The sequence below is a fragment of the Haemaphysalis longicornis genome, unplaced genomic scaffold (genome assembly GCF_048455015.1).
Source record: "Haemaphysalis longicornis isolate Haplotype H1 unplaced genomic scaffold, Haemaphysalis longicornis Haplotype H1 scaffold_7, whole genome shotgun sequence".
Lineage (NCBI taxonomy): Eukaryota > Metazoa > Arthropoda > Arachnida > Ixodida > Ixodidae > Haemaphysalis > Haemaphysalis longicornis.
Genome location: NW_027526422.1, coordinates 120,070,081 through 120,093,073, shown reverse-complemented (window position 1 = coordinate 120,093,073; position 22,993 = coordinate 120,070,081). Strand labels below are relative to the sequence as shown.

The 22,993-nt window shown below is 46.8% G+C and overlaps 1 protein-coding gene across 1 annotated transcript in view; it reads left to right on the top strand.

Annotated features, from left to right (window-relative positions):
- The window catches only part of LOC144146497 (uncharacterized), a 78,749-nt gene that overhangs the window by 41,356 nt on the left and 14,400 nt on the right, over nucleotides 1-22,993 (top strand). Inside the window, exons 9-16 of the mRNA XM_077678442.1 lie at nucleotides 1,010-1,134; nucleotides 4,593-4,705; nucleotides 7,008-7,136; nucleotides 7,494-7,590; nucleotides 9,207-9,307; nucleotides 12,519-12,665; nucleotides 13,627-13,803; nucleotides 19,698-19,841. Of these exons, the coding sequence (XP_077534568.1) occupies nucleotides 1,010-1,134; nucleotides 4,593-4,705; nucleotides 7,008-7,136; nucleotides 7,494-7,590; nucleotides 9,207-9,307; nucleotides 12,519-12,665; nucleotides 13,627-13,803; nucleotides 19,698-19,841 (1,033 nt within the window). The remainder of the gene's footprint in view (nucleotides 1-1,009; nucleotides 1,135-4,592; nucleotides 4,706-7,007; nucleotides 7,137-7,493; nucleotides 7,591-9,206; nucleotides 9,308-12,518; nucleotides 12,666-13,626; nucleotides 13,804-19,697; nucleotides 19,842-22,993) is intronic.

The window sequence follows — 22,993 nt, the reverse complement described above, 5'->3', positions numbered from 1 at the left end:
TCAAAGGGGAAACCAATAGCAATCATCATCATCATCATCAGGGCGGGAAATTGTAATTGATATGAACAACCTTTCATTCCATTCATTTTAGGAGGAGTGATATGGGCAGGAGAGAGCGTGGGAGTTGGGAGGTGGACATACAGAACAAGTTACGTGGTAGGGCTGGAAGAACGCTATCGTCCTTCCATAATATTTGCAGTGAAGCAACCATATACGCACCCAATTTTAATCAAATATGCAATGAGAGTCAAGCAAAATTCTTATCCAGTAATTTGCAGTAACTTGAGCATGGAAACCAGGCATCGTTTCCCTTAATGTCCAGGTATAAAGACAAGAAGACGTAAAACTGTGACATTCAGAAATCATGGACTGATTTGAAAATCGGACTGTAAACGGCAGAGTAAAAAAAGAAAAAAAAACAAAATTGGCGGTGTGTCTTTGCTGCAATTCTTGTCTAAATACGATACTCGTCTGCCACGTAAATGCCTCTTTTCTTTCCCGCTCATTTCTCACTCGTTTCGCTCCCGTCTCGCTCATCCCACGATAAAAAAGGTGGAGGTTTGCTCAAGCTAATTCAATTTTACCGCGTTCTTCTGCTCTCGCGCCATATACTGGAACCTTTGGTTTCTGCTGGACTTCCTGGAATGCTGCAAGGAGGGCTAGTGTCGCTCGCGAGCGCTTTTTGTATTTTTGGGTCAAAAAATTTTTTTCATCGCGTAAATCAAGGGGCCGTGTATCTTTAATTAAGTGAACACTGCAAATATCACTTATGTATCGGCGTCTTGCCTCAAATATGGCTGATGTATTTTTGGCTCAACAACATTGACAAGTACGAACACCGCCACTGAATTTAGTGGTTTGGAAATGTTTTTTTTATATAAACATCTCGTCCAAAGTTTTATACTTGCTCAATTGAGGGACAGACCAAAATTTCCTGAGTGAGTGTCGTCTGTAATATGATTTAAAATCACCTATATATGGGTGCGTTTATATTTCTACCACGTTTTAGGGATGCGATGTTCGTTCTGGCTGCTGACACGGCCACCAAGGGCATCGGCACAGTCACGGCTTTCCTCTGTTTGGGCCACCTGTCTTATAGAACGGGACTGGACATCCGCATGCTGCTCAACGCTGGTGGGTGCAGATTCTTTCCCTAGCAAATGAAGTCTACGACAGTGAAGTTTCCCTAGTCCGGCCAGTTACGTGCTGAGAAAAAGCTTCGTGTTCACTGCAGAACTTGTGAATGGGCTGGCACTGCGTAACTCTTTTGTTCACCCCAACATTTCGGACTTCGAATAACATTTCAGCTTTCGGTTGATTTCAGCTTCCCGGAAATTCAGCCGGTATTTGCAGCGGGACTTACATTCTACCTCAAAATTATTTTTGTAGTGATGTACTCAGCAGCTTCGTACAGTATCCCACGCGATTTCTTTCTGAGCCTTTCTGCCTACAGCGGAATATTGCAAGAGAGGCCCGAAATACATTTCTTGTTCGGGTTAACATGAGAGCGCCAAAGTGCAGCAATCAGCCAAACGGATTGACAGTGACGTACTGGGTTGCTTATATAGGGCGTTGTTTGAACATGTCGTGAAAATGCGTTCGTGCAGTACATCAAGGATGGCCTGAGTAAGCGGACAGCGGTTGTGACGGGAACGGAAGGTGCCTTCCTGGCTAATTCAATTTTGTGCTCCCTTTCAATTGACTATACGGCAGTATAGGCGCAAGAACAAAACCAAATGTGGGTGACCTTTAGGGTTTAAGCTCGATCACGGGCCCCAATCTCGACTTCATGAATTCTCCACGAATACGCCATGTCGTTCGCGTAGGTGTAAGGTAAGAAGTCAGTGACGTGTGCACGTATACCTCTGACGACATGCAGTGTAGTTGGACGCTTAGCTTAAACAAATCGCTACCAAGCTATGCGATATTGCAAACAAAGCATAGATACACTTGCTACGTACATAAAGACAAAATCAAGTATTGCAAAGAAAACGTATTGTAACGTTAAAATCAGTGCCACCAGCACAACATAATCAAGTAACGTTTATCCAGATGCGAGCAAAAGGCATATGTTAAAACAAAGAACATCCCACAACAATTTTTGCCGCACCATTTTATTTCTTTTGAATGTTTTTAGTCACATAATTGAGCGCGATGTTTCAATGTTAACTAGCAAGCTGTGCTTAGAGTTACCACCGTCCCGGCTGCCCCTGCCGTCACGATATCGTATGCTGCTACTTTGCAAGAACTTTATGCCATGACGACAGAAAAAAGAAAGCTGTGACTATTGGTATTGCGATGCGGCAGGGGCAGCGAAACGCTACGCCTAATAATGGCAAACCATACTGATGCCACCGATTCACTCAATCATCTACTACTAGTTGTAACTAGATCATCGAATAAGTAATAAAATAGTAATTTTTCTGTTTTATTTTTCTCTTGGTTTTCATTATATACCTGACAAGCTTGCTAGAAGATCTGGGGATAAATACAATGCGTTCGACCGTTTGTGATTGATAGACATCTACTGCCTTCGTGTGTTGCTATTTCCTGTTACTATTTCCGTGCGAATTCGTAAAATTAAAAAAAGGTAACGTTTTTGTTATGATTTTTATGCGTTAATATCTCTACTAGGATGCAGCCAGAATTAGTATGTATTTCGCTACCAAACGTTTCAAACCGCTCCTCATGCGAAACTGCGCCTGTTGCCAATTCCGGAGGATTTAACGGCGCCGAAGGTGCTTAAATTGTTTGCTCTATTTCATGACGATGACACCCTCCATTTTCAAGCTGTTGCGTAAAATCAAGTCACTTTTATGCAGGCTGAAGTTGTCAGTCTGTGACGTTCAAGTTCTATCCAACTGTATTTAAGACGTCATGCCCTCTAAGCTAATCACAAACAGGGCGTGGCCTAGAAGCCATTATCTTGTTGGATAGCAACAACAAGTCTACGTTATCATGTTTGTTGCATTTTGTCTACAGGTTTTCAATGCCGGTTAAGAATTATGCACCTCCATTAACAAAAAAGTGTAAACCTCAGAACTTGTGCCTATAAAGGTCATGAAACGTCAAAATGAAGAACTCACACACAGCCCCTTGTCAGTTGCAAGCACGTGAAAAAACTGAAAGCCAATCATAAAAAGCTTCCTGTCAAAATGGCGAGTTCACAAACAATTTATGGACTAGAGAATAGGGCCCGACACCTGTTATTGCTATTAAGAGTTGTTCATAGCCCCTCTTCAAAACTAACATGTTACAAATCTAAGTATAGCGGAACGCTTCTATTCTGAGTTCATTTAAAGCACTGTGAATATCAAATAGCAGTTTCTTCATTAAAACAACCGCTTTTTCCTGATAGCAGTAGTGTAATTTTTAACGCTAACTTCAAAACATACATTGAGATAACAAATAATAATGAAATAGACACGACTCAAACGCAAATTTCTCGGAAAGTCCTTATGACGTCCCAGGCTCGTTTATGTCAAGGCGCCAGCAAAAAACGGGCTTTGTGAAGCGCGTGACACCAAATAAAAAATTAAGACCGGGTATTTATTAAGACTGCATCATGCAACCCTGCGCTTACTGCGGGAAAGCGTCATTATGTATTGAAAGCGCCATTGCCCTTCTTCGACGGCGCATGCCTGCGGATACCGGTGACGCTCAAGCTGCGATGGCGGAAATTTGGCGACGGGCACACACGCTTCCCTTCACGTGCCGAGAGAAAACTAGCCCTATAATAAAATATTGACAGCTGCTGATCGTCGATATGTACAATATCTTGAAAATTTTCGAGGCCACACCAAAGGTTTTGGGGCCACAAAGGTTTCAAAGCAAAAACTGATTATTTAAAGGGGAGCAGATTATTTTATGAGAGTAAGAAAGAAAGATGTTTTAGCATAAAACACTGCAGCTTCTCTCGAGATGTAAGCTTGTACTTCGAATTTTTTTTGTGAGCGATGCGCCGTTGTTAAGGCCCAGAAGGGTTTGACAAAAGCTGCATACGTGGCCATCACTGCGAATGCACTTGGAACACAAAAATAGGCTCCTGCTTTGCCTGCTCTAAGAAACATGAAACTGAGGTATGCACGTGGTAAATAAATTTATACTCTCACGGCAAAGATTCGTAAAAAGGCGCGCATTTAGAGACTGGAATATTCCAGCAAAAAATGAACTGTGCCATTCAATTGCTTAACACTCTTCTTTACGGATTGCCCCAAAATGTAACGCGACTGAAAAAAAGGGTAGTAATGCTTCAGGGGAGCAAACGCCTTTACGGGAGCATCTTATTTGTTTTTCTATTGCCAACTGCGTTGTTTATCCTTTTAGTCTTTTACAAACAAATCCGATTGTTGCAAAGTGTATGCTACAAAAATAAGTCAGCTTAGACAAGGTAAGAAATATTGCAATCAGTTCTAAATTATGGGCGCGCAGTATGGCCTGTCGAAATCTACTCGTATTCTAGGCCCGCCTTTGTAAATGAGTTGTCATGCGTTCATAAAAGTACCTTCGCCGAACAGTATCGTATAGTTTTCTGCAATGACCTCCGGACTGCCTGTCTAGGCTGACGCTAATTTCCTGCTCCTCCACCCCAGATTCTAACTTCGTCGTCAGCGTCACTCCACAGGCGTTGAGCCTGGCACCCTACGCTGAATTCTGGAGTCGTGTCTACTCCCTCTGGCTTGCTTCCATGATACTGCCCAAGTTTGTGAGTATTACGCATTCTAACATCGATCTTGGGGGCAGTTAGTAGGCTTCTAACCTACCAATATCTGTTGCATGTGGTCTTGAAAATCACGATGTCGTATAGTATTATGCTCGGTGACCATCTTCCCCTCACACCACGTCCAATAGAGGAAGGGATTTTGTGGCCGGATTGCATTCTTTGTGACGCATGATTTGGCAGGGAGTTACTTTACGAAGACAACTGAGGCAAATGTATCATTTGCACGCGGTTTAAGAAACAGGTGAAAAGACAGCAAACGGTACCAAGCTTGGTCTTCAGTGGTTCAAAGTACCACCCTCGGTATCTACTCCACACATCAGCGCGGGCCAATCGCTTGCACCCCATTTTAGACGCGTTACTAACATGTACCGTCAAAGGTCAAGTGGATAGCACTGCCCCTTTTAACAGCAGAGTTGTTAAGCTTGAGCTTGGTGTGTTGGCGTTAGCCAAAAAAATACCAAGAAAAAAACTCCCCTGGCGCGAGGGGCCCGGCACGACCTTGGCGCGACCCGCCGCGGTGGCTCAGTGGCTAAGGCGTTGTGCTGCTGAGCACAAGGACGCGGGTTGTATTCCCGGCCGCGGCGGCCGCTTTTCTGGTGGAGGCGAAAAGCAAAAACGTCCGTGTATACGAGATTTCGGCGCACGTTGAAGATCTCCTGGCGGAAAAAATTAATCCAGAGCCTTCCACTACGGCACGCCTGATCGCCTGCGTTGCGTTGGCGCGTTAAACCTTACAATCAATCAATCAATCAATCAATCAATCAATCAATCAATCAATCAATCAATCAATCAATCAATCAATCAATCAATCAATCAATCAATCAATCAATCAATCAATCAATCAATCAATCAATCAATCAATCAATCAATCAATCAATCAATCAATCAATCAATCAATCAATCAATCAATCAATCAATCAATCAATCAATCAATCAATCAATCAATCAATCAATCAATCAACAAACTTGGGCAGTGGTTTTAGCAAAAAACAAAAAAGAAGTTCCGAGCGGACGCGATCGTGTGCCTCAGGAGGAGCTCCCGGCGTCGTCCAGGCTTCCGCGTGGGCTTGCGCCACGTGAGGAGCTCCCGCCTTCACTGTCGTCGTCTTCGACGCAGCGGACCTCTGGCGCACCGGTCATTACAGGGCTTTCCCCGTAGAGCCGGAGGACGTTGTGTTGCCCACGTGACGTTTTTGATCGGCTGAGCTTGGGAATTTCGGGCGAGGCCTTGAGACGTTCGGGGAAGCCCTGGGTGGGTCGGAGGGAGGCGACGTAAGCGAAACTGACTCGGTCACCGTTGACGACGTCTTTGCTGCCGTTAATGTCGAGGGTGACAGTCTTGGGCTGAAGCTCGGTGTACCAGGAATGTGCATAGAACGTGCGTGTGCTCTTCCTGCTCCTTATCTCTCGTGATCCGCTGTAAATGTGTGGAGAAACTAGGTTTACCTCATCTCTGCTGTCTCTCCAGCCTTGCACCCCTAGTGCAAGCTGAGCCAATATTTTTATTCCTGCATCTTGGGGAACAGCGCGAACTAACAGGGACACAAAAAGAAAGAAGTGGACAGGACTAGCGCTGACTTTCAAGTCGATTTATTGGAAAAGACGTAACTACTTATACATACACAGAATCCTCCTCCCCCACCACGCCACGTGCCCGCACTAGCCAATGAAATACTATCAAGACCAAAACACTCCACTGTTGACAACGCACATTTCTTAACACAGGAACACCTTATCGCGACGACCGCTCCAAATAACCAAATTCTTTTTCGTGCAGGACAACTGATGTTTCACTGATACAATCTCTCCCCCACTTTCTGATGTAGTATGATTCCATCAACTCTCTAGTACGCCTGTCTTTATGCTTAAACAAGATATCTGTCTATTCTAGCGTTCCTTTTTCTAGCGTTTACGTTTCAGAACTAAACCTATGCCAGTCGTCTTAGCCTGCAGGCTATGAGATGCGTAAGATTGGAGGGATACAACAAAAGGTGTTAAGAGTGCTGAAGAATTCAAAGAGATAAAAACACCCTAAAGAAACGAGAACATTTCCAGCTCGAACAAAACTGTGCTAAAGACAAAATACCAGGACAGAACAGCGAAGAATAACCGAACAGATGCGCCCTGTGTCGTCCTTCTTCGCTGATGCGTCTCCATTTTAGGGCAACTTTCTTGCGGCTGCAAAGCGCTAAATGTCCCAACGCCCGGTTTTGTTGAATATTACTGGCGATTATAAGTATCCACTCTTCGCGTTTATTTCCTAAAAGCCTCCTGTGCATTGCAGCTAATTGTGCCGGAAATCATCATCGAAGTGTTGGCGGCGTCCCACCCGATGCTGCTGGTCCACAGGAGGGCGGCGCACTTTATCATTTGCTGGCTTCTCTGCCTTCTGAGCTTCATTTCCTGCTTTCCCGTACGTGAAACGCATTCCATTTAAACCAGCTAGAATAAAGCGCAGGAGATGGCTTAACACGGACTAAACTCCTCTCGTATACATGAGACTGTAAGGTGTTCGTCTAACGTTACTTCATCTACATTCCATGCACATCTATTGAACCAAATTTTCGTCCAAATATTTGATAATTTAGTTCTAGTGAATTTTGCTGAGTGGTACGGAACTTGCTTTGGCGAAGCCATGTCTCATATACTACTTTCAAGCAGGATTCACAGCAAGCTGCCTTAGATCTCTGACACGAGAGCACACATTTTAAAACGTAGTTAGGCATATGTAATTGGGAGTGTTCTTGTTTATTTGCTTGTTATTCTTTAGGGTGGTGCCAAGGCGATTTCTGTTATCGCGGCCCATGAAAACACCGTCCGCCTTTTGCTTCTTGGGGTCGAGTCCCTGACCATCCTCCAACTGTACGGTGAGCCAGTTTATTTGCTTGCTCATTAGAAATCCTACATGAGCGAAGTGGGTGTCATCTCGAAATAGTCTGTTTTTGGAGCATGTCTAACATGCCATCTTGGACGGCTTTTTAATGCCAGTGAATATTTTACCGAACATTTCTGAGCCTTACAACATGGTTTACCAGTGGTTACAACCTTTGACGGAAAGTTTGTGTCGTTATACGGAAGCGCAATGACAGCGCCTTCCACATTGTAAAAAGTACCTGAGAGATTAATAAAAAATACAACTCCCCTCTATAAGCGTATAAAATGGATGCTTGGTGTATCTGCTCGTTTTTGTTATTCTGGTTGGGAAATACTGTAGTGCTCGGAGCACCAAACACCGCACACTTGAGCTTCTCGTGCATTGCCTGCGAAATCTTAGCTAAAGACGTAACTGAGATGGAGGATACATGACCTGGCAGTGCCTCAAAAGCACCCGTAAGCCAACCAATATAATTATAAACGTTTTTAACGTCTTCGTCCTGGAAGCTGCCATTTTGTGAGTGGGCTGTGCTAGCGGGCTTATAATTGGGGCAGTCGACAGGAAAACGTAACTGCGCACGCGCAACACAGCCCACGACGTGTTGTTATCATAATAAAGATTAATGGATGAAAAGGTTTATATACTGTTGCATAATAAGGTGAGATCCTTTGGTGTCCCATTCTACGAGAAAAAGTCGTTGGGGTTGCTGTCCGGTCGGGAAAATGGCGGCCGGAGCGCAGAGTAAATAAAAAAAAGATATGTCGGATCCGATAAGATATGATTACGGATCTCCAGAGTAACAGCTCAACGTGCTACTACTGCGCTACCTCTGCACGTTGCCATAGTTGGAGCAAATGTTGTCGTTCTTGTTGTTTCTTTTTTCCTGTCCCATACCCTGAAGGATTGGCCAGGAATCGGGACCTTTGAGGGGCTAATGTGCTTGCTTCAGAAGATAATGAACTATAAATTGGAAAATTAGTAATAGAAAGTGCCTGCCGCGCGACACCTGGGCGTGATGTGCGCGCGATTTGAACGGGTGCAGGCCATGTGCGCAGAACCCTGATCCTAGGCATGTTGTGGCGTGCGCCAGATTACTTGCTGACGTAGCACACCGGTCGAAGTAATTCGTGCAAAAGTGACCAAGAAACGAAAGCGAGGCAAAAGATGCCATTACGATGCAGCCGTAAAGAAATTCTTAATGAGCATCATCATGCTTCCTCTTTCAGAACTCATAAGCAGACTTAAGTGCCATCAGCAATTCTTTCCTTTTTGCAATTATTTAGAGAATATACTTTTTCTGGTTGGAAATTGTGTTCCTAATTGGGGATCTTGGTAAAATAGACGTATGCCGGGGCGAAACTATCCATCTCTGTGAAACGTGTTTCAAGACCACTCCGCGCCACATTTGGTCTGTTTTGCCCTTGAACTAAAAATACTAAGAAAGAGCACGACGAATAAACGGGTTACCTGCAAATAACTTTTTACATAACATTAGCAGCCAAACATTTTAATATCAGTCAACATTTATTCACAGTATTTAAACACAAACGAAAGAAGGTGAGACAAGTCAAAAAGCCCAAAATTCTTTACTATCATCAAAATTCGCAGGTATCAGAAGGCTCGTCATTGACTCCACCCTAATGACGGACGAAAAGCCTGGCTTGTACGTGAGGCTCTGCTGGACTTTAATTATACCGGTCACCCTTATTGTGAGTATTACATACTGAAACAAATGTAATTCGCGTTTGGACGGTCAAATGCATTGACAAACATCAAGGTTATTCTAGACATTCAGCAATCAGGTGACGCACCGAACCAAGAGGATTGCTGCAGAAGTTTACGTGATTTCAACCCCCAGTAGCCCAATTATCAGCCCTTCAAAAATCGTCGGCTCATCCACGCCGGCTTCCCTTTATACCCTTTCGGTGTACTTTTCAACCCAACTGCCCGTTGCCTAGCTTAAGTTGAAGTACATGCCTTTTTCTGTGTCGCCCTGACCCAAAATTAGTATCGGCAGAAATGGTAGACCATATTGCTCCTATATGACCGATCCGATATTTGACTGCTTTCCTGATAAGCCACGGTAGGCGTAGGCATATTTCTCGAGCTCTTCAAGTTCTTGGGGTTTCTTTAGAAAAGGGCATACACATGCGTATGTAAACGTTTGCCACACCTGCTTTAGGCCGGTAAGATTCGCGCTTTATTTCGTGTTACCGGATTTAACATAGCTGTAAAACTTCTCTATGGTTTGACGCACTGCCATAAAGTTTGTTTGAAAACCCAGGTAATTCAGCATGGGACTATTCCACTGGTAACAGTTTTTTCTGAACATATTTACCGGTGCCTGTGGCCATAAAATTGGCTACGACACTTAACTTATTGAAGTCTTGCTTTACGACGTTTAGCCATGTCTGCACACGTTCAAACAAGGGACGTATTTTCGGAATTATCAGTAAGCGTTTTTTCAACCATTTTTTGCTTGCCTCAATTTAACAGTCACTGTGGGGGTTGATTCATCCAGGCCTTGCTCCTTAAGCCAATGTCGGAGGATTTATTTATCCAAGCTTACTAGGGCTGCGATAAGCGTTCTAGTGGAAGCTCTGGGAAAGGGCAGAGAAACTGCAGGTCTTTATTATTGGCAGAAAATGCTACGTAAATAAGTTTTTGTATTTCTTGTGCATTAGCAGAAAATCGGTTGTAACATGTTAATATAACACGTCTGCTTGATCGTACCAGTAGAACGGCCTAAACACTCCTCAACAAATGTTCGGTCTCCAATTACCCTCATGTAAGCACTATTGTTGAATTCGGACATCACTCACGCATTTCTCGACGGCCCCGGGTCCCCACAGCCAAAAATATAAATTCCCATTGTCTGTGTGTCGCCAGAGACCTGTCCTAGAAATGTTTATTTGGCTGTTCACAAGGGTGACCTCCGGCCTGACGTTCCCATTGAATGCTAAAGGGGGTAGGCGGCCACCTGACGAACCCTTTAGTTATACGACGGCCTGAGGCCAGACCTTACGTTAAGCGTTTAAATCTAAATTCTTCAACTGGTAGCCGCAGCATGTCGTACATTAATTTTAACTTTGCTTGGCACGCAGTTAAACCCAACGTTAACTTCGCCTAGTGAAGGCTTCAAATAAGCGTAACAACATATTTAATCGGGTGGATTAGAAAGTGAAAATTGCAGCAGCCGTGAGGAACCCGCGGCCGTTTCACTGGATCCCACGGCCAAAGACATCAACGTACCCATCCACATCTTTTCACAGCTCAACAAGCAGTGATGCTGACGCATTTTCACATCATGAGAGATTGCTTGGGTTTTGCCGTAACGTTTTGCTCTTAAATTACATTGCGCGTATGAAGTCGGCTAAATTAACTATAAGTTCGGCATTATGTGTCAGGAACTACAACACCGCCAACAACGCGCTCATTCATACTCAACAGATGAGATAACGGGGGTACGGACCAGCTTGGAATCTCTAAACTTCGCTTTATAAAACTTACGGCGTTTATTTTAAATGCGTGTCTAATAATTGTGCAAGCAAGCTGGGTATCAGGTGCATGTGCGCCGCGCTCTGTTCCACAGCGCTACGGATGGGAGAGATGGTTATTCGTTCTTTTGCTAAATATTCCCACGCCTCATCCAAAGCAGACCTTTCGGATTGACCATTCCAAAGCAGACCTTTCGAAGTGACCACGTCTGCCGGCCTGTTTGCAGGAATGCTTCCAATATTCCAGGGCCGTGATCTTCAGAAACCATTCAGATGCGTCACGGTGACGGCCAGTGTTCGAAGGAGGCGTAAAACAGGAGTCCTGTGTGCTTCTGCGTCGATGTTTCGGCGCATATTAAAGAACTTCAGGATGGCATAAACGAACCGTATCCTCCAACACGTCGATCCTTCTTCCCAGGTGTCGACTTGACACGTTTAGCTTCAATAGAAACAGTTATCACTGGCCCAAACTACCGGCAGCACGATGTTGACTGGTGTTTGCTTTGCCGTGCCTTCATCAAGCCCTGACCCGTCACGACCCCATGTACAACTCCATCCTCTCCCACTACACCAACTTCCGATGGTGATACCCCCTCACCGCCATACAAGCCTACATCCTCCGCGGACTACAGACCCAAACCTACTACAACCACATCATCCTATCTCGAATTTACCGTTCTCTCTTCCCACCCGACTGTCCACATTGCCACATCCCTCTCAACACCTCTTCTCCTGCCCCCAACACTCACACCCCTCCTCTTCCACTGAGTAGTGGGAGTCGGAGCTGACCAGCTCCGCACAGGAGCGCCACGTCGCCCTTGTGCGGCGCGCCCTGGAGGGAGCCCGGACAAAAGGCCTCCCGGACTTGGGAGGCTGGCTAACCACACCCTTCTACCCGTTCCCTTTAAGCTCAATAAACATTTTACCAACCAAGTGCGTTTCGATGGAAATGATGCGAACGTAAATTTATATGGAACGTGAAAGACGTGTTCCTGACAAATCTTTTGCATTTCAAGGAAAAGGGGCTGCTTGCACTGCTCAAGAGGCTGAGTGGAGCCTCACTTTAGCCTTGTATTTAATGATGTGCTGCTTAATTCAGAATCACGCTACCACTTCTCGTTCCGCTCGTCATCCTGTTTATTCGCGGCCCTGTAACGTCAGAACGTTAAGCCCCACTACATCCGTTTACTCGTAGTTAACGTATGAAACTGGTTACTAGTACTATGACGACGTAGTTGCGTCGGGACGTGCATAGTCAGAAATGTTTTTTTGGAGACAGGTGTGTCTTCCTTTGTATGGAAAATCAACGTGGTGTTTAGTACTGTGTGAGTTATATGTGTTTGTGCGAACTATATGGACAAGTTATTTTCTTTTTCCGGAGTAAGCGTTTAACAGTGCCTCACAGAAAGTGGTCTGTGTCCAGGGCGCTTTCTGGGCCAAGCTGGCGCAGGGAAAGTTGCACGAGGGACGATATCCACTTTGGCTGCGCCTTTTTATCACCTGGCTCGAAGCGATCGAACTCAGCTTCATCCCGGTCTTCGCCATGGTGCTCCTTTTTCGGACGAAGTTGGTAAGCTGTAATGGTGTTGCAAGATATCTGTTGTCGAAGAGTATTCCGCGGGAGAACTCTAAATAACACCCACCGCTCTTGTCTCCTTTTTGTGGCTAGTAAATGTTGTCGTCGTGCGCGTTGCGGCTATACGGGAACGCCAATGGTTATATTGTGCGAATGTGATGTTGAGTAGATGACGATGTGTGTCGCACATCTACTTTTCTCTCACTGTAGAACACACATGGTCGTATAACTAAAACGAGCTCTCCAAAGACATATTAAAATATTGGGTGGTACAGGCTAATTCTACATTTGTAGTACGGACGTGTCAGTGTAGAAAATTCGTTTTAATTTTTTTTTTATTTTCACCTCTTTCGAACTTTCACTGATCAGATTGGCGTTAGGGTAAACTCGCGAGGAAAATGATTACAAATAGTAGGATAAGACAGCCTTGGCACTGCAGGTGTAGTAGTGGACCAATTACCTGCATCGCGAAGAGCTGAAAGAACTGCAATTACAAAACGTTCAGCTAACTAGTAAGGAGCAGGAATAAAATGGGTGTCAACGTGCCCAAATTCTGAAGACTATGAAGTGGCTGCTAAAATTCTATATAGCAGCGAAAAGAAGTAATCTGTGCTGTGTCAACGATGGACTACTGGTCAGCCTCTTAATAGGTAACGTTACATGTAATTTAAATGTGTTGTAACACGTTAGTAATGTTGCAAAAGTCTTATTTTCACGACACATAACCACTCCGGTAGCTCGTCCCTATCAAATGCGGCCACATGTTGCGTCTGTGGGCGGCACTTAAATTGTAGATACGTATAGCTATGCGTAACGTGGCTGTAAATACTTGTAATATTAGGAGAGCAAAAAATATGCTTACCAAATGATTTCGTCATCGAATCCTCGCCATAGTCGTTATGGTTGTGTTCTCTACAGTGTCGTGCTTCTATACTAGTGATTTTTCAACATGCAGAACGTGCGAGACAGCCTCATTCCCCTTCCGACCTGGGAACCTCTGAACTGGGAGATGGCCATGAAGTACAAGCAGGCTCTGGCCGCTGAGGGACTCGACCAGCAGCAGCAGCAGGCCAAGATCAGGAAGAAATTGATGGCACACGTGGCCGCTCAGCCCCCGGTGCCTCACAAGCTGGTAAGTGACTGGTCTATTCATGCACTGCCAGGAAAGCATCATGTATATTGTGAGAATATGTTCGCCACAACTGTATTAAGTAAGAGGCTATGAATTTAGAGTGCAGCGTTGGACCCTGTTTGCAACTCAACTTGGCTAGAGGAAACTGCGCTTAGGACATTCAGATGCGCAATGCAGAAGGCAGCATTGTCAACACTTTCTGGAATGCCCATGCAACGCGAACAAACATGTCTTCAAATGTGTATATGCAGCCGCACACCCCCAGCAGCCCAATCCCCCAGTATAGCAGCAGGAATGGCTGGTTCTCACCCCAGAATACATAGACCTGAACCTACCCTCGCTGCTAACGTGCGCCCAGAAGGTGAACGAGCACTGCAACTAACACCTCTCTAGCATCGTGTACAAAACACCCCGGATTGCTCTGCTATACTTGATAAGATTTCTGTGTGTACCGCCAGTAACTACACTCGACGCTGTGTGTGCACTGTGTAGTTTGTAGCCGAGCATAGAGCACATGCAGAGTGGGCCTCAAGCATCCGGAGGCATGACAGATGAAGTAAATCTAGTGAGTAGGTAATCCGGAAGCTGCTAAGACCGGCTATAACGCTAATTGGCACGACAAACAAGGATGCGTGGGTAATCTGCATCGACCATGGTGTTGACATTCGCTTCCAGTGAATATTGGAAATGACTGAGTAGGTACAACTATGCAGTAAGGGGACTGTAATTGTAATCTGAGTCCTGTTTGATGCGTACACGGACAATTACAGCTCAGTTAATTCTTTTCAGGCGCAAAAACCTTGGGGACGGCAGCGTTGGGAGCATGATGCTGATTTGAAAAGTTCCTTTAAAATATTGAGAAATTATAATGAACTCTTGCAAAGAAGTCCGGCAACAAATTTCAATAAAGGAGTGGCGCTTTCTGAACATTAACATTCTGTCCCAATTTCTTACTGCCATAAAAGGGCGTATTCTGTAGATAAGTCGGCCTTGGACTGCCAATTGGTAAGAAAACTTCGGCGCTGCTGGTGAGGCTGTTAGTGCATAAATTTCCTACAACACTTTCTGCAGACAGTAGCCCTATATGTGACAGTGTCTTGGTAAAAGTAAAGTGGTCAGTGTTAAAGAAAATTACTTGGGACCATGTGTCTGCTCAGAACGCTCCTTATGACACATGTTCACTCTTTAGTCAGCAATGGCGACCACACCCTCCGCATGCCACCTTCTGCCATCTTCGCTGTATCCACCCGCTAACCACATTGACGCCTACTCAGGAATGCAAAGAAACCTTGCAGGAGCAATTGTCCACCCAAATGAAATAACATTTCCGCAGTCTGAATGATTTCCCTCGCGCGGTCAGTCACAGACCGTCAGCCGCATCATTCTCCAACAGTGCTTCGAAGACTAGTGTGGCTTCCATCTTGATTAGGGCGGGTGAACAACAAAGAAAGCAAAAAAAGAAAGAAGAAAAGAGAAAAAAGAATCCAGATTGTTACCGTTTAACCACCTAAACCTAGTAGAGCGTTTTACTCGTAATATCGGGGCTTATAGGTCCGATGCTCCTTCAAGTGTCTAACGTCACCCTGAGGTTTATATTTGACCAATTCAGCTCTTAATCTTGTTGATAAAACGGCTGTCCTGAGTTTCTACCCTTTCTTCAAATTCGGACAGCACATGACCAGAAAGTACAGGGACAGAAAGCAATTAGCTTTATTCTGTGACCAGAGGCACGCAGAGTCGGTGTCACGTCCCATCAACTTCCGCTGGTCTATAGGGCCAGTCGAGCCAAGGCGGAGCACGGATTCCTGAAATAAAGAACCACCGCGCGTTTAACGCTCATTAAAAAGTTTTGTCTCTGTCTCTCTCCCTCTCTATCTGGCAATTGTGCGCTTGTTTAAAACAACTGCAATTAGTCCGTAGAGATCGCCTGTTTTGTCGCTGGCTGATGCTAATCAGCGAGGACGAGAAATGCCTGGACTAGCCAACCTCTTATCTTTTACCTGTGTTGGTTATCTTAAACCAAGGAGCAAGGCGTGCAACTTCACGAAGTTGTTCTATTGCCTTTGCCGTGTACTGATTTTTACAGCACAAAGCTTGTATGCTGCTTTCATTATCATTTCATTGCTGAATTTTCATCGTTTGTTTCGTGCTATATTATAATATAGAAGAATATTAGACACATACAATAAATATCTCATATCGCTATGGCATGTGGCTACTTTAGTGGAACCCCGATAATACGACTTTCAAGGGACCCCGAGAAAGCGTCGTACGACCGGGGTGCGGGCAAGTGCCAGCCTAGTCGACGGTTTCACGCGACAGGTGGGCTAAGAACTTATCTAAACTACTATATTTAGCGTGTTCTCGCGTGATTTGCGAACCTTTAGCTGAAATCCCGAGTTACGAAGAAAAAAGAAACGCCTGTGTTGTGCCCCCCTTTCCTCGACGGCATCCAGCTTGCCCGCCAGCCAAGAGCCGCTTCCTACGCGACACCCGTGCAGTCCGACGCTGTTTATGGCCCGCCAGCCCCGCGGTTTGCGTGAGCGAGATAAGGCCGACGTGGTCGATCAAACTGAGAGGGAAAAAAACGAGCGTTAAACTTACCCAGGCTAAGCGAAACGAACTATAGTACAAGGCGGAGACGACAAAAAAAGTCATTCCCATACAGGGTGGAGACACCATTTGAACGATCCTGTGCCGTCGCTATTGGGTCAAGGTCCTCAGCACACAGCTGTTTTCGTTTCCTACAAGACCCGGCAAGGCGAATAGATAAGATGATTTAAACTCCGCGAGTAAACCGTGTTGCGGCGAAAATTACAGCACGGTCTTGCTTTTACAGTGACTTGCTGTGGTGGTCAGCGAGTGACCCAAAATGGCGGTACGCGGCAGAGAGAGAGAGAGAGAGAGAGAGAGAGAGAGAGAGAGAGAACTTTTATTGCCGCAAGGGCTAATTCGGGGGAGGGGAGGTGGCCGAGGGTGTAAGGTCCCCGGTGACTTTGGCAGCCCGGGCGACGATCGCATCTTGCACCGCTGAATCCGAGCTGCCCAACGCCCTCACCCAGTGCTCACCGTCTCGCTATGGGGGGATGGGTTGTGAAGACATTGTCAGAGGAGGTGATGCATGGTTTGGACGACCCCACAAGCGGGGCAGTGGGGTGATGAGTACAGACCGGGGTGCATGCGGTGCAGGCGGGAGAGGCAAGGAAGGGTATACGTTTGCACTAAGCGCCATAGGCGTTCTTCGGCGTGAGAGAGCGCCGGGTGTGCAGGGGGCAGTAAACAGCAGGAGAGACAGTACTGGGACGTAATCTCATGAAAGGAAAGGAGCCGATCTCGAGCTGACAGAGCTCCATGGAAGGCATCAAGGCTAAGACCTGCTCAGAAGGTGAGCTCTCCGGCGGCTCGTTCCCTCCCACACCCGTGTGGGCTGGGGTTCACACCAACTCGGTGGGGGAGTCTGGGGGATTTTGAAGAAGGATTTTGAGTGCAAGGGGAGAAATGCAGCTCCGGGCGAAATTTCGAATGGCCGTCTTTGAATCCGGAGATTATGATCGCAGGGGAAAGCCCTAGTGTTAATGCAAGAGCAATAGCCGCCTCTTCCGCAGTCGCGGGGGAAGAAGTGCGAAGGGTGAGGGTGGTAAGAGGGGGACTATTCGGACCGTTGATGATTGCGGCCGCGTATGCTTCGTGGTGCCTGTAGCTAGCCGCGTCAACATAAACAGTTGCCGGGTGTACTGGGTATCGCTTCGTAAAGGCCCGCGCACGCTGCTCCCGGCGGGCTCGATTGTGCCTCGGGTGCATGTTACGGGGAATGGGCCGAACTATGAATAGGTCATAGATATTGCTAGGGATGGCAAGAGATGATTCTGTAGTGAAAGGGAAGTTGAGTGGAAGTCGCCGAAGGAGAGATTGACCTGTTGAGGTTGTTGCAAGGCGGGCGTACTGGTTAACAAGATGAGCTTCGAGGAGCTCAGATGCGGTGTTGTAGACACCAAGCGATTCTACACGAGCGGTGGCAGCGCTTTACGGAATCGTCAGCGCCGTCTTGTACACTTTTCGAATTAGCAATCCACCTTTTTAAAATTGATGAATACCAATTCGGTTCTATTTTAATAAGTATTAAAAAAAGTGAAAGGAAAAACTAGATCTTAAAAATAGCGATTAAGTTCCTTGGAGGACGGTGCTAGATAAGGAAGAGAGTAAGTGATGCGACTCATGGCGAAAGCTTGTATCAGCCGCAATCGCTCTGCCTCTTTGAGCCCTTCGTGGCTTGTGATGATGCCGCGGAGAAGGTTGATGGTCTGATTGACTTGTGATGTTAGGTTGGCGAGGAATGTGGTATTGGCGCGGTTCTCTTGGATACTGAGGCCTAGGACTTTAAGGCATGGCACTCGGGCAACGGGGGATCATTCAGCCGGATGGTAATGTTCGTAGCTGCGCCGGCCCGTTTCGCACTGTTCGGCAAGAGAAGCAGCAGCTCTGCCTTCTCGGGCGAACAAGTGAAACCGACATCACGAATAGGCAGCAACACAATCTGCCCCCTGCTGGAGGGGGGTTTCAATGTGCGCGTCACTGCCGCCTGGAACCCACAGCGTCGTGACGTCGTCGGCATACAAACTGTGGCGAAGCGAAGAAGTGGAGGGAGGTTTATCATAGCGATATTGAAGAGCAGTGGGGAGAGAACTACGCGTGTGAATCGAGGCACCCTAGAAAAGAATGGACTCGGTGGAGTAACAACGCGGCTTTGAAGGACACTGACAAGCAGAGAGCAAAGATATAGGGGAAAAGAGCGTCGTGAAAGGAAGAATGAATGAATAAATGACTTTATTTCTCGTAAAGTTTACAAAACAGTACGACGGGCGGGAGGAGCTCCCAGGCAACTCGATTAGTCAAAAAGCCAGGTAACTTATAAACCAGAAACTTGGTAAACCAGAAACTTGGATAGAACGGGCGGGGAAAGCGGGTGCTCGGTCGTCGCCGTGGGGTTGCGTCGTAAGTGTTTTCGCATTCGTCGTCGCTTCGATGGGAGCTTCAAATTCACGGTCCCCCTGCCACCTGAACTTCGACTTCTCGCGGTCGGCGCGTTGGCGTACTGTTGCCGCGTGGGGCCGTGGAAGGTTATCTCTCGATTGATTGATTGTAGGGTTTAACGCGCCGACGCAACGCAGGCGATGAGTCTCGCCGTAGTGGAGGGCTCCGGATTAATTTTGACCACCTGGGCATCTTTAACGTGCGGCGAAATCTCGTACACACGGGCGTTTTTGCTTTTCGCCTTCATCAGAAAAGCGGCCGCCGCGGCCGGGAAACGAACCCGCGACCTCGTGCTCAGCAGCGCAACGCCTTAGCCACAGAGCCACCGCGGCGGGTTCAAGGTTAACTCTCACTCACGAGTACCCGCCTGCTTGCTTGCGCCTGTTCAGCAAGTGGTCTGGCCTGCATGCGAACCTTTGCACATCAAGCAGCGTCAAACGGGGGTTCAGAATAAAGAAATGCCGGGACGAGACGGTGAAGCTGTGTAAAATGTGAGAAAAGCGCCGGTTTATCCGCCCCAGGGTCCGTCGTGTGAAGCGGACAGCGTGCACCCGAGCGTCATATCACCGGGGTTTTTACTGCATTGTTTCTATGGGGAGTTTATCGGGATCGCGGTGATCCGTCGTAAGAAGCGGGTCGTCGCAAGCCCGCGGGGCGTATCAGCGGGGTTCCACTGTATGCCGCTTTGGGGAAAAGCAATGTCACCGTAGCAATTAACTCAAAACAAAACCGGCGTGCACAATCGCGCCTGCTACAAGAAAGAAAAGGGGATAATTTTAATAGATAGACGTGCAGACTTCCAAACGCACAAAGCTTGCGGCTTTCATAAAAGCCTTTGTGCTCTCTGCCTTTGGCGCCCGCAGCACTCGGCATCAAACAACTCGAGCGACATGTTGGGCAACCACCTGATCCTGACGACCGACGCCAAGATCAGTCCGATGACCAGCGACTGGCGGTACGACAGCTCAGAGGATAACCCCGTGAAATTCCGCTCTCCCCCGAACGAGGTGAGCAGTCCCTCTGGTATACGGATAACACCATGAGTACACGTTGAAACGACGTGTGAAAGCCTTACTGGATAATAAGCACAACAAGAACTCAAGTGACATGTTTGGAGAGCATAAAATAAGCCTTTTCACAATTGTAGTCTGTAGGGACCACGTGGCTACCCATGCCGGCCGCGCAGCGCTATTAGGGCAAGCTGCCCGGCGCCGCCGATAGGAAGATACCGCTTTGGCAACTCAGCCCGCTTAGGCGCGAGCGCCCCTCGCGCGCGCGTCGCGCAGCTCCCCATGACGGCCGCCTGTTCTGGCTCTAACGTCGGCTTAAGGACTCGCGCCGCTGTCGTCTGCTACACTCCGCTTGTGACGGGCAGCAGTGTCTGTGCTAGATATCGCCCGCTTTGTTGCTCTAGTGCATTAAAATCATAGTTCTAGTAACTCAGTTACTTTTCCAGCTTATGACACATCTAAATAATTTCAAGCTGTATCTCTCACAAATTTGCAACTCATGAGGAGATAAACAACATCTTTCTTCAGAGCATTGGTCAAAGGTCAAAAGATTGTGTGCAACTCGTCCTTTCTAGCGCTCAGAGCTCCCCTATAAGTATTCAAAATGCGTAGGCTTCCCTGCAGTACTTTTGAGATGCTCTTATGAAGACTTAACAGTCTAATGCTATGTACCAAGCACACACGCGCATCGCACAGCACGAAATGAAACGGCTGTATTCTATTTATTTCGTTGTTGTTGACTTGTATCAGATGAATGTTTTTTTTTTCCTACGCCCAACGCATAATTTTTCTTCACCGTCAAAAACGTCTTATTAGGCGGTTTGGGGATGTTTGGGGGGCTCACAAAGATAGTGTGGATATTTTCTTCAGGTTGTATGCGCAAGAAGGTGCATATCTGAAGCGTGCGTTGTTTATTTACATGCAAATACAATGCGAACGTTTGTGCTACGCCTCCGCGATCGCGCCCCAGACAACGTTGTCCAGAGTACTCGAAGGCGGATTTTGTGCTCCGAATTTCTATCGCAACCATTGTTATCATAACGGCCTGACCCTCAACCAGAACAATATGATAACATGATTACGGTGTTGAAGGCATGATATACTCGCTAACTAGCGCAATGAATAGTATACGTGCATACATCACAAGAATCGAAACTTATGAATATTTTCAAGCAGCTCTTTATTGGTTTCCAACCCTTCGAGGCGTAAAGAACAAATCCTTTATACTCAGGATGGCGTTCTATGAATGGAAGAAAATTACGCTTACTCTCTTGTCCTGGACTGAGGACCCGGCCCACTAACCAGCTCGATTTCATTGTTAAAGGCCAACTGCACTCAAATTTCACCCTGGATAAATGCCTTCGATATGTGTAGTAGGTACCATGAGAACTACTGCGACGCGACCGGTAGCTCTGTGCAATGCGTGGTTATTCAGTTACAGGCACTCAAAATAACGCCCTGGCAGACGACAAAGCACCTGCCGGCGTGTTGCGCAAACAGCCATTTAGCGGAAGTGACATGCCAGCCGTCCAGGCCGATCGGCCTGCCTCGCAGCGGGAGAATCCAGGAAACTCTTATTTCGCGCCGGCACGCCTGGCTGTCATGGCTCCGAAGAGGCTTCGTTAACCGCACGGTGCTCTCCTTTTCGAGTGTCGTCGCGACATCATGCCTACGCGGCGTGCTGCTGTCGGACTGCACGAATAGTGTCGTGCTTGCGGGACAAGGGATCGCATTTCCGCCCGCATCCCACACCCCGCACCGGCGCGCTCACACTCTCCTCCTGGCTGGCCGAGCCGGCCGCGTCGGCTGGTCCGCACGGCGCAGGCCAGGCCGTCTGGCCTGGCCTGACGGCGCGAGCTGTGCCTGATGTAATATATAGTTTTTACGCTGAAAGAGAGTAGTGTATGTAGTACAGTCTCAAAGAGTTTTCAAGCAGCGCAGAGAATAAAAATTGGGCGGTAGTTTGTGGGGTCTAACTTTGACCCTGACTTAAATATAGGGACAACCCGCGCAATCTTCCAACGAGTGGGGAACTTACCGGTATTGAGTGACGTTCGAAATATTCGCGCCAAGACCGGGACAAGAAGATCCCCAAAGGCCTTCAGTACTGCCAGAGACCTTCAATGCTTTACTGGTCACGAAACTTCGGCGCTCGTTTCATATAGGGACCGCGGGCGCTACTACAAGCGCTACCGCCGCACGAAGGGCATCCAACCGCCGCACGTGCGGCATATTGGCCAGCTCTTGGAGTGGAAACGCTCGCTGCTTTTGGTGTCTGCTCGCTGATTAAGCGTGCTTTTTTTTTGTAATGGTTAGCGATGAATAGTGCATTCATTGTGAATATCTCCTGCCTTCAATGGGGTTTTATTTTTCCAAGTAAATTACCGTAGACTTCGGCCGCGAACGACAACGGTTTCTGCGTAATCTGACACAAGCGCTGCGCCGTCGTGTTTACGGATTTTTAAATCTCTATTGCTTCTTTTCTTAAAGCAAAAGTTGTAAATGCCACATATACGGTAGCTCCGTAGTCACAGACTGCTGCGGCCCATCGATAATACAATAAAAAAACTGAAAGAAACCAAGTACACGTCGTTCAGACTACTCTTAATGAATCCGTTGATTGCTCTGGAATGCACAGAACGCAAAAGAGACAGCCCAATGGCGTTGTCGTTTCGATTAGTGGGTGCATACGTAATAACATCTAAAAACGCTGCAGAAACGCGAAGGATCAAAACATGAAGAGATATATGTTACACCGTGTGTTTTTCCGCTTCCGCGCTTTGCAATCCTTGCAAAAAAAAGGAAGCGGAAAAAGAACAATAAAACTGATTTAATCACACGCAACAAAAAAATCCATTATTACGAAGGGAGACTAAAGAGCGTGGTCCAGCGCACAAAAATTTATAATTTTTTTTTTTGCGCTGCGATGTGCAACACACGGAAGAAACAGAATATTGCCACGTAGCCAAGAACGACGCAAACCTTTTCTGAACGAAGTTTATTAAAGCGACCTCCTGCTCTACGAAAGACTAGAATGAAACACAAACGTGGCACGAGGTCGCGGGTTCGATTCCCGGCCGCGGCGGCCGCTTTTCTGATGGAGGCGAAAAGCAAAAACGCCCGTGTGTACGAGATTTCGGCGCACGTTA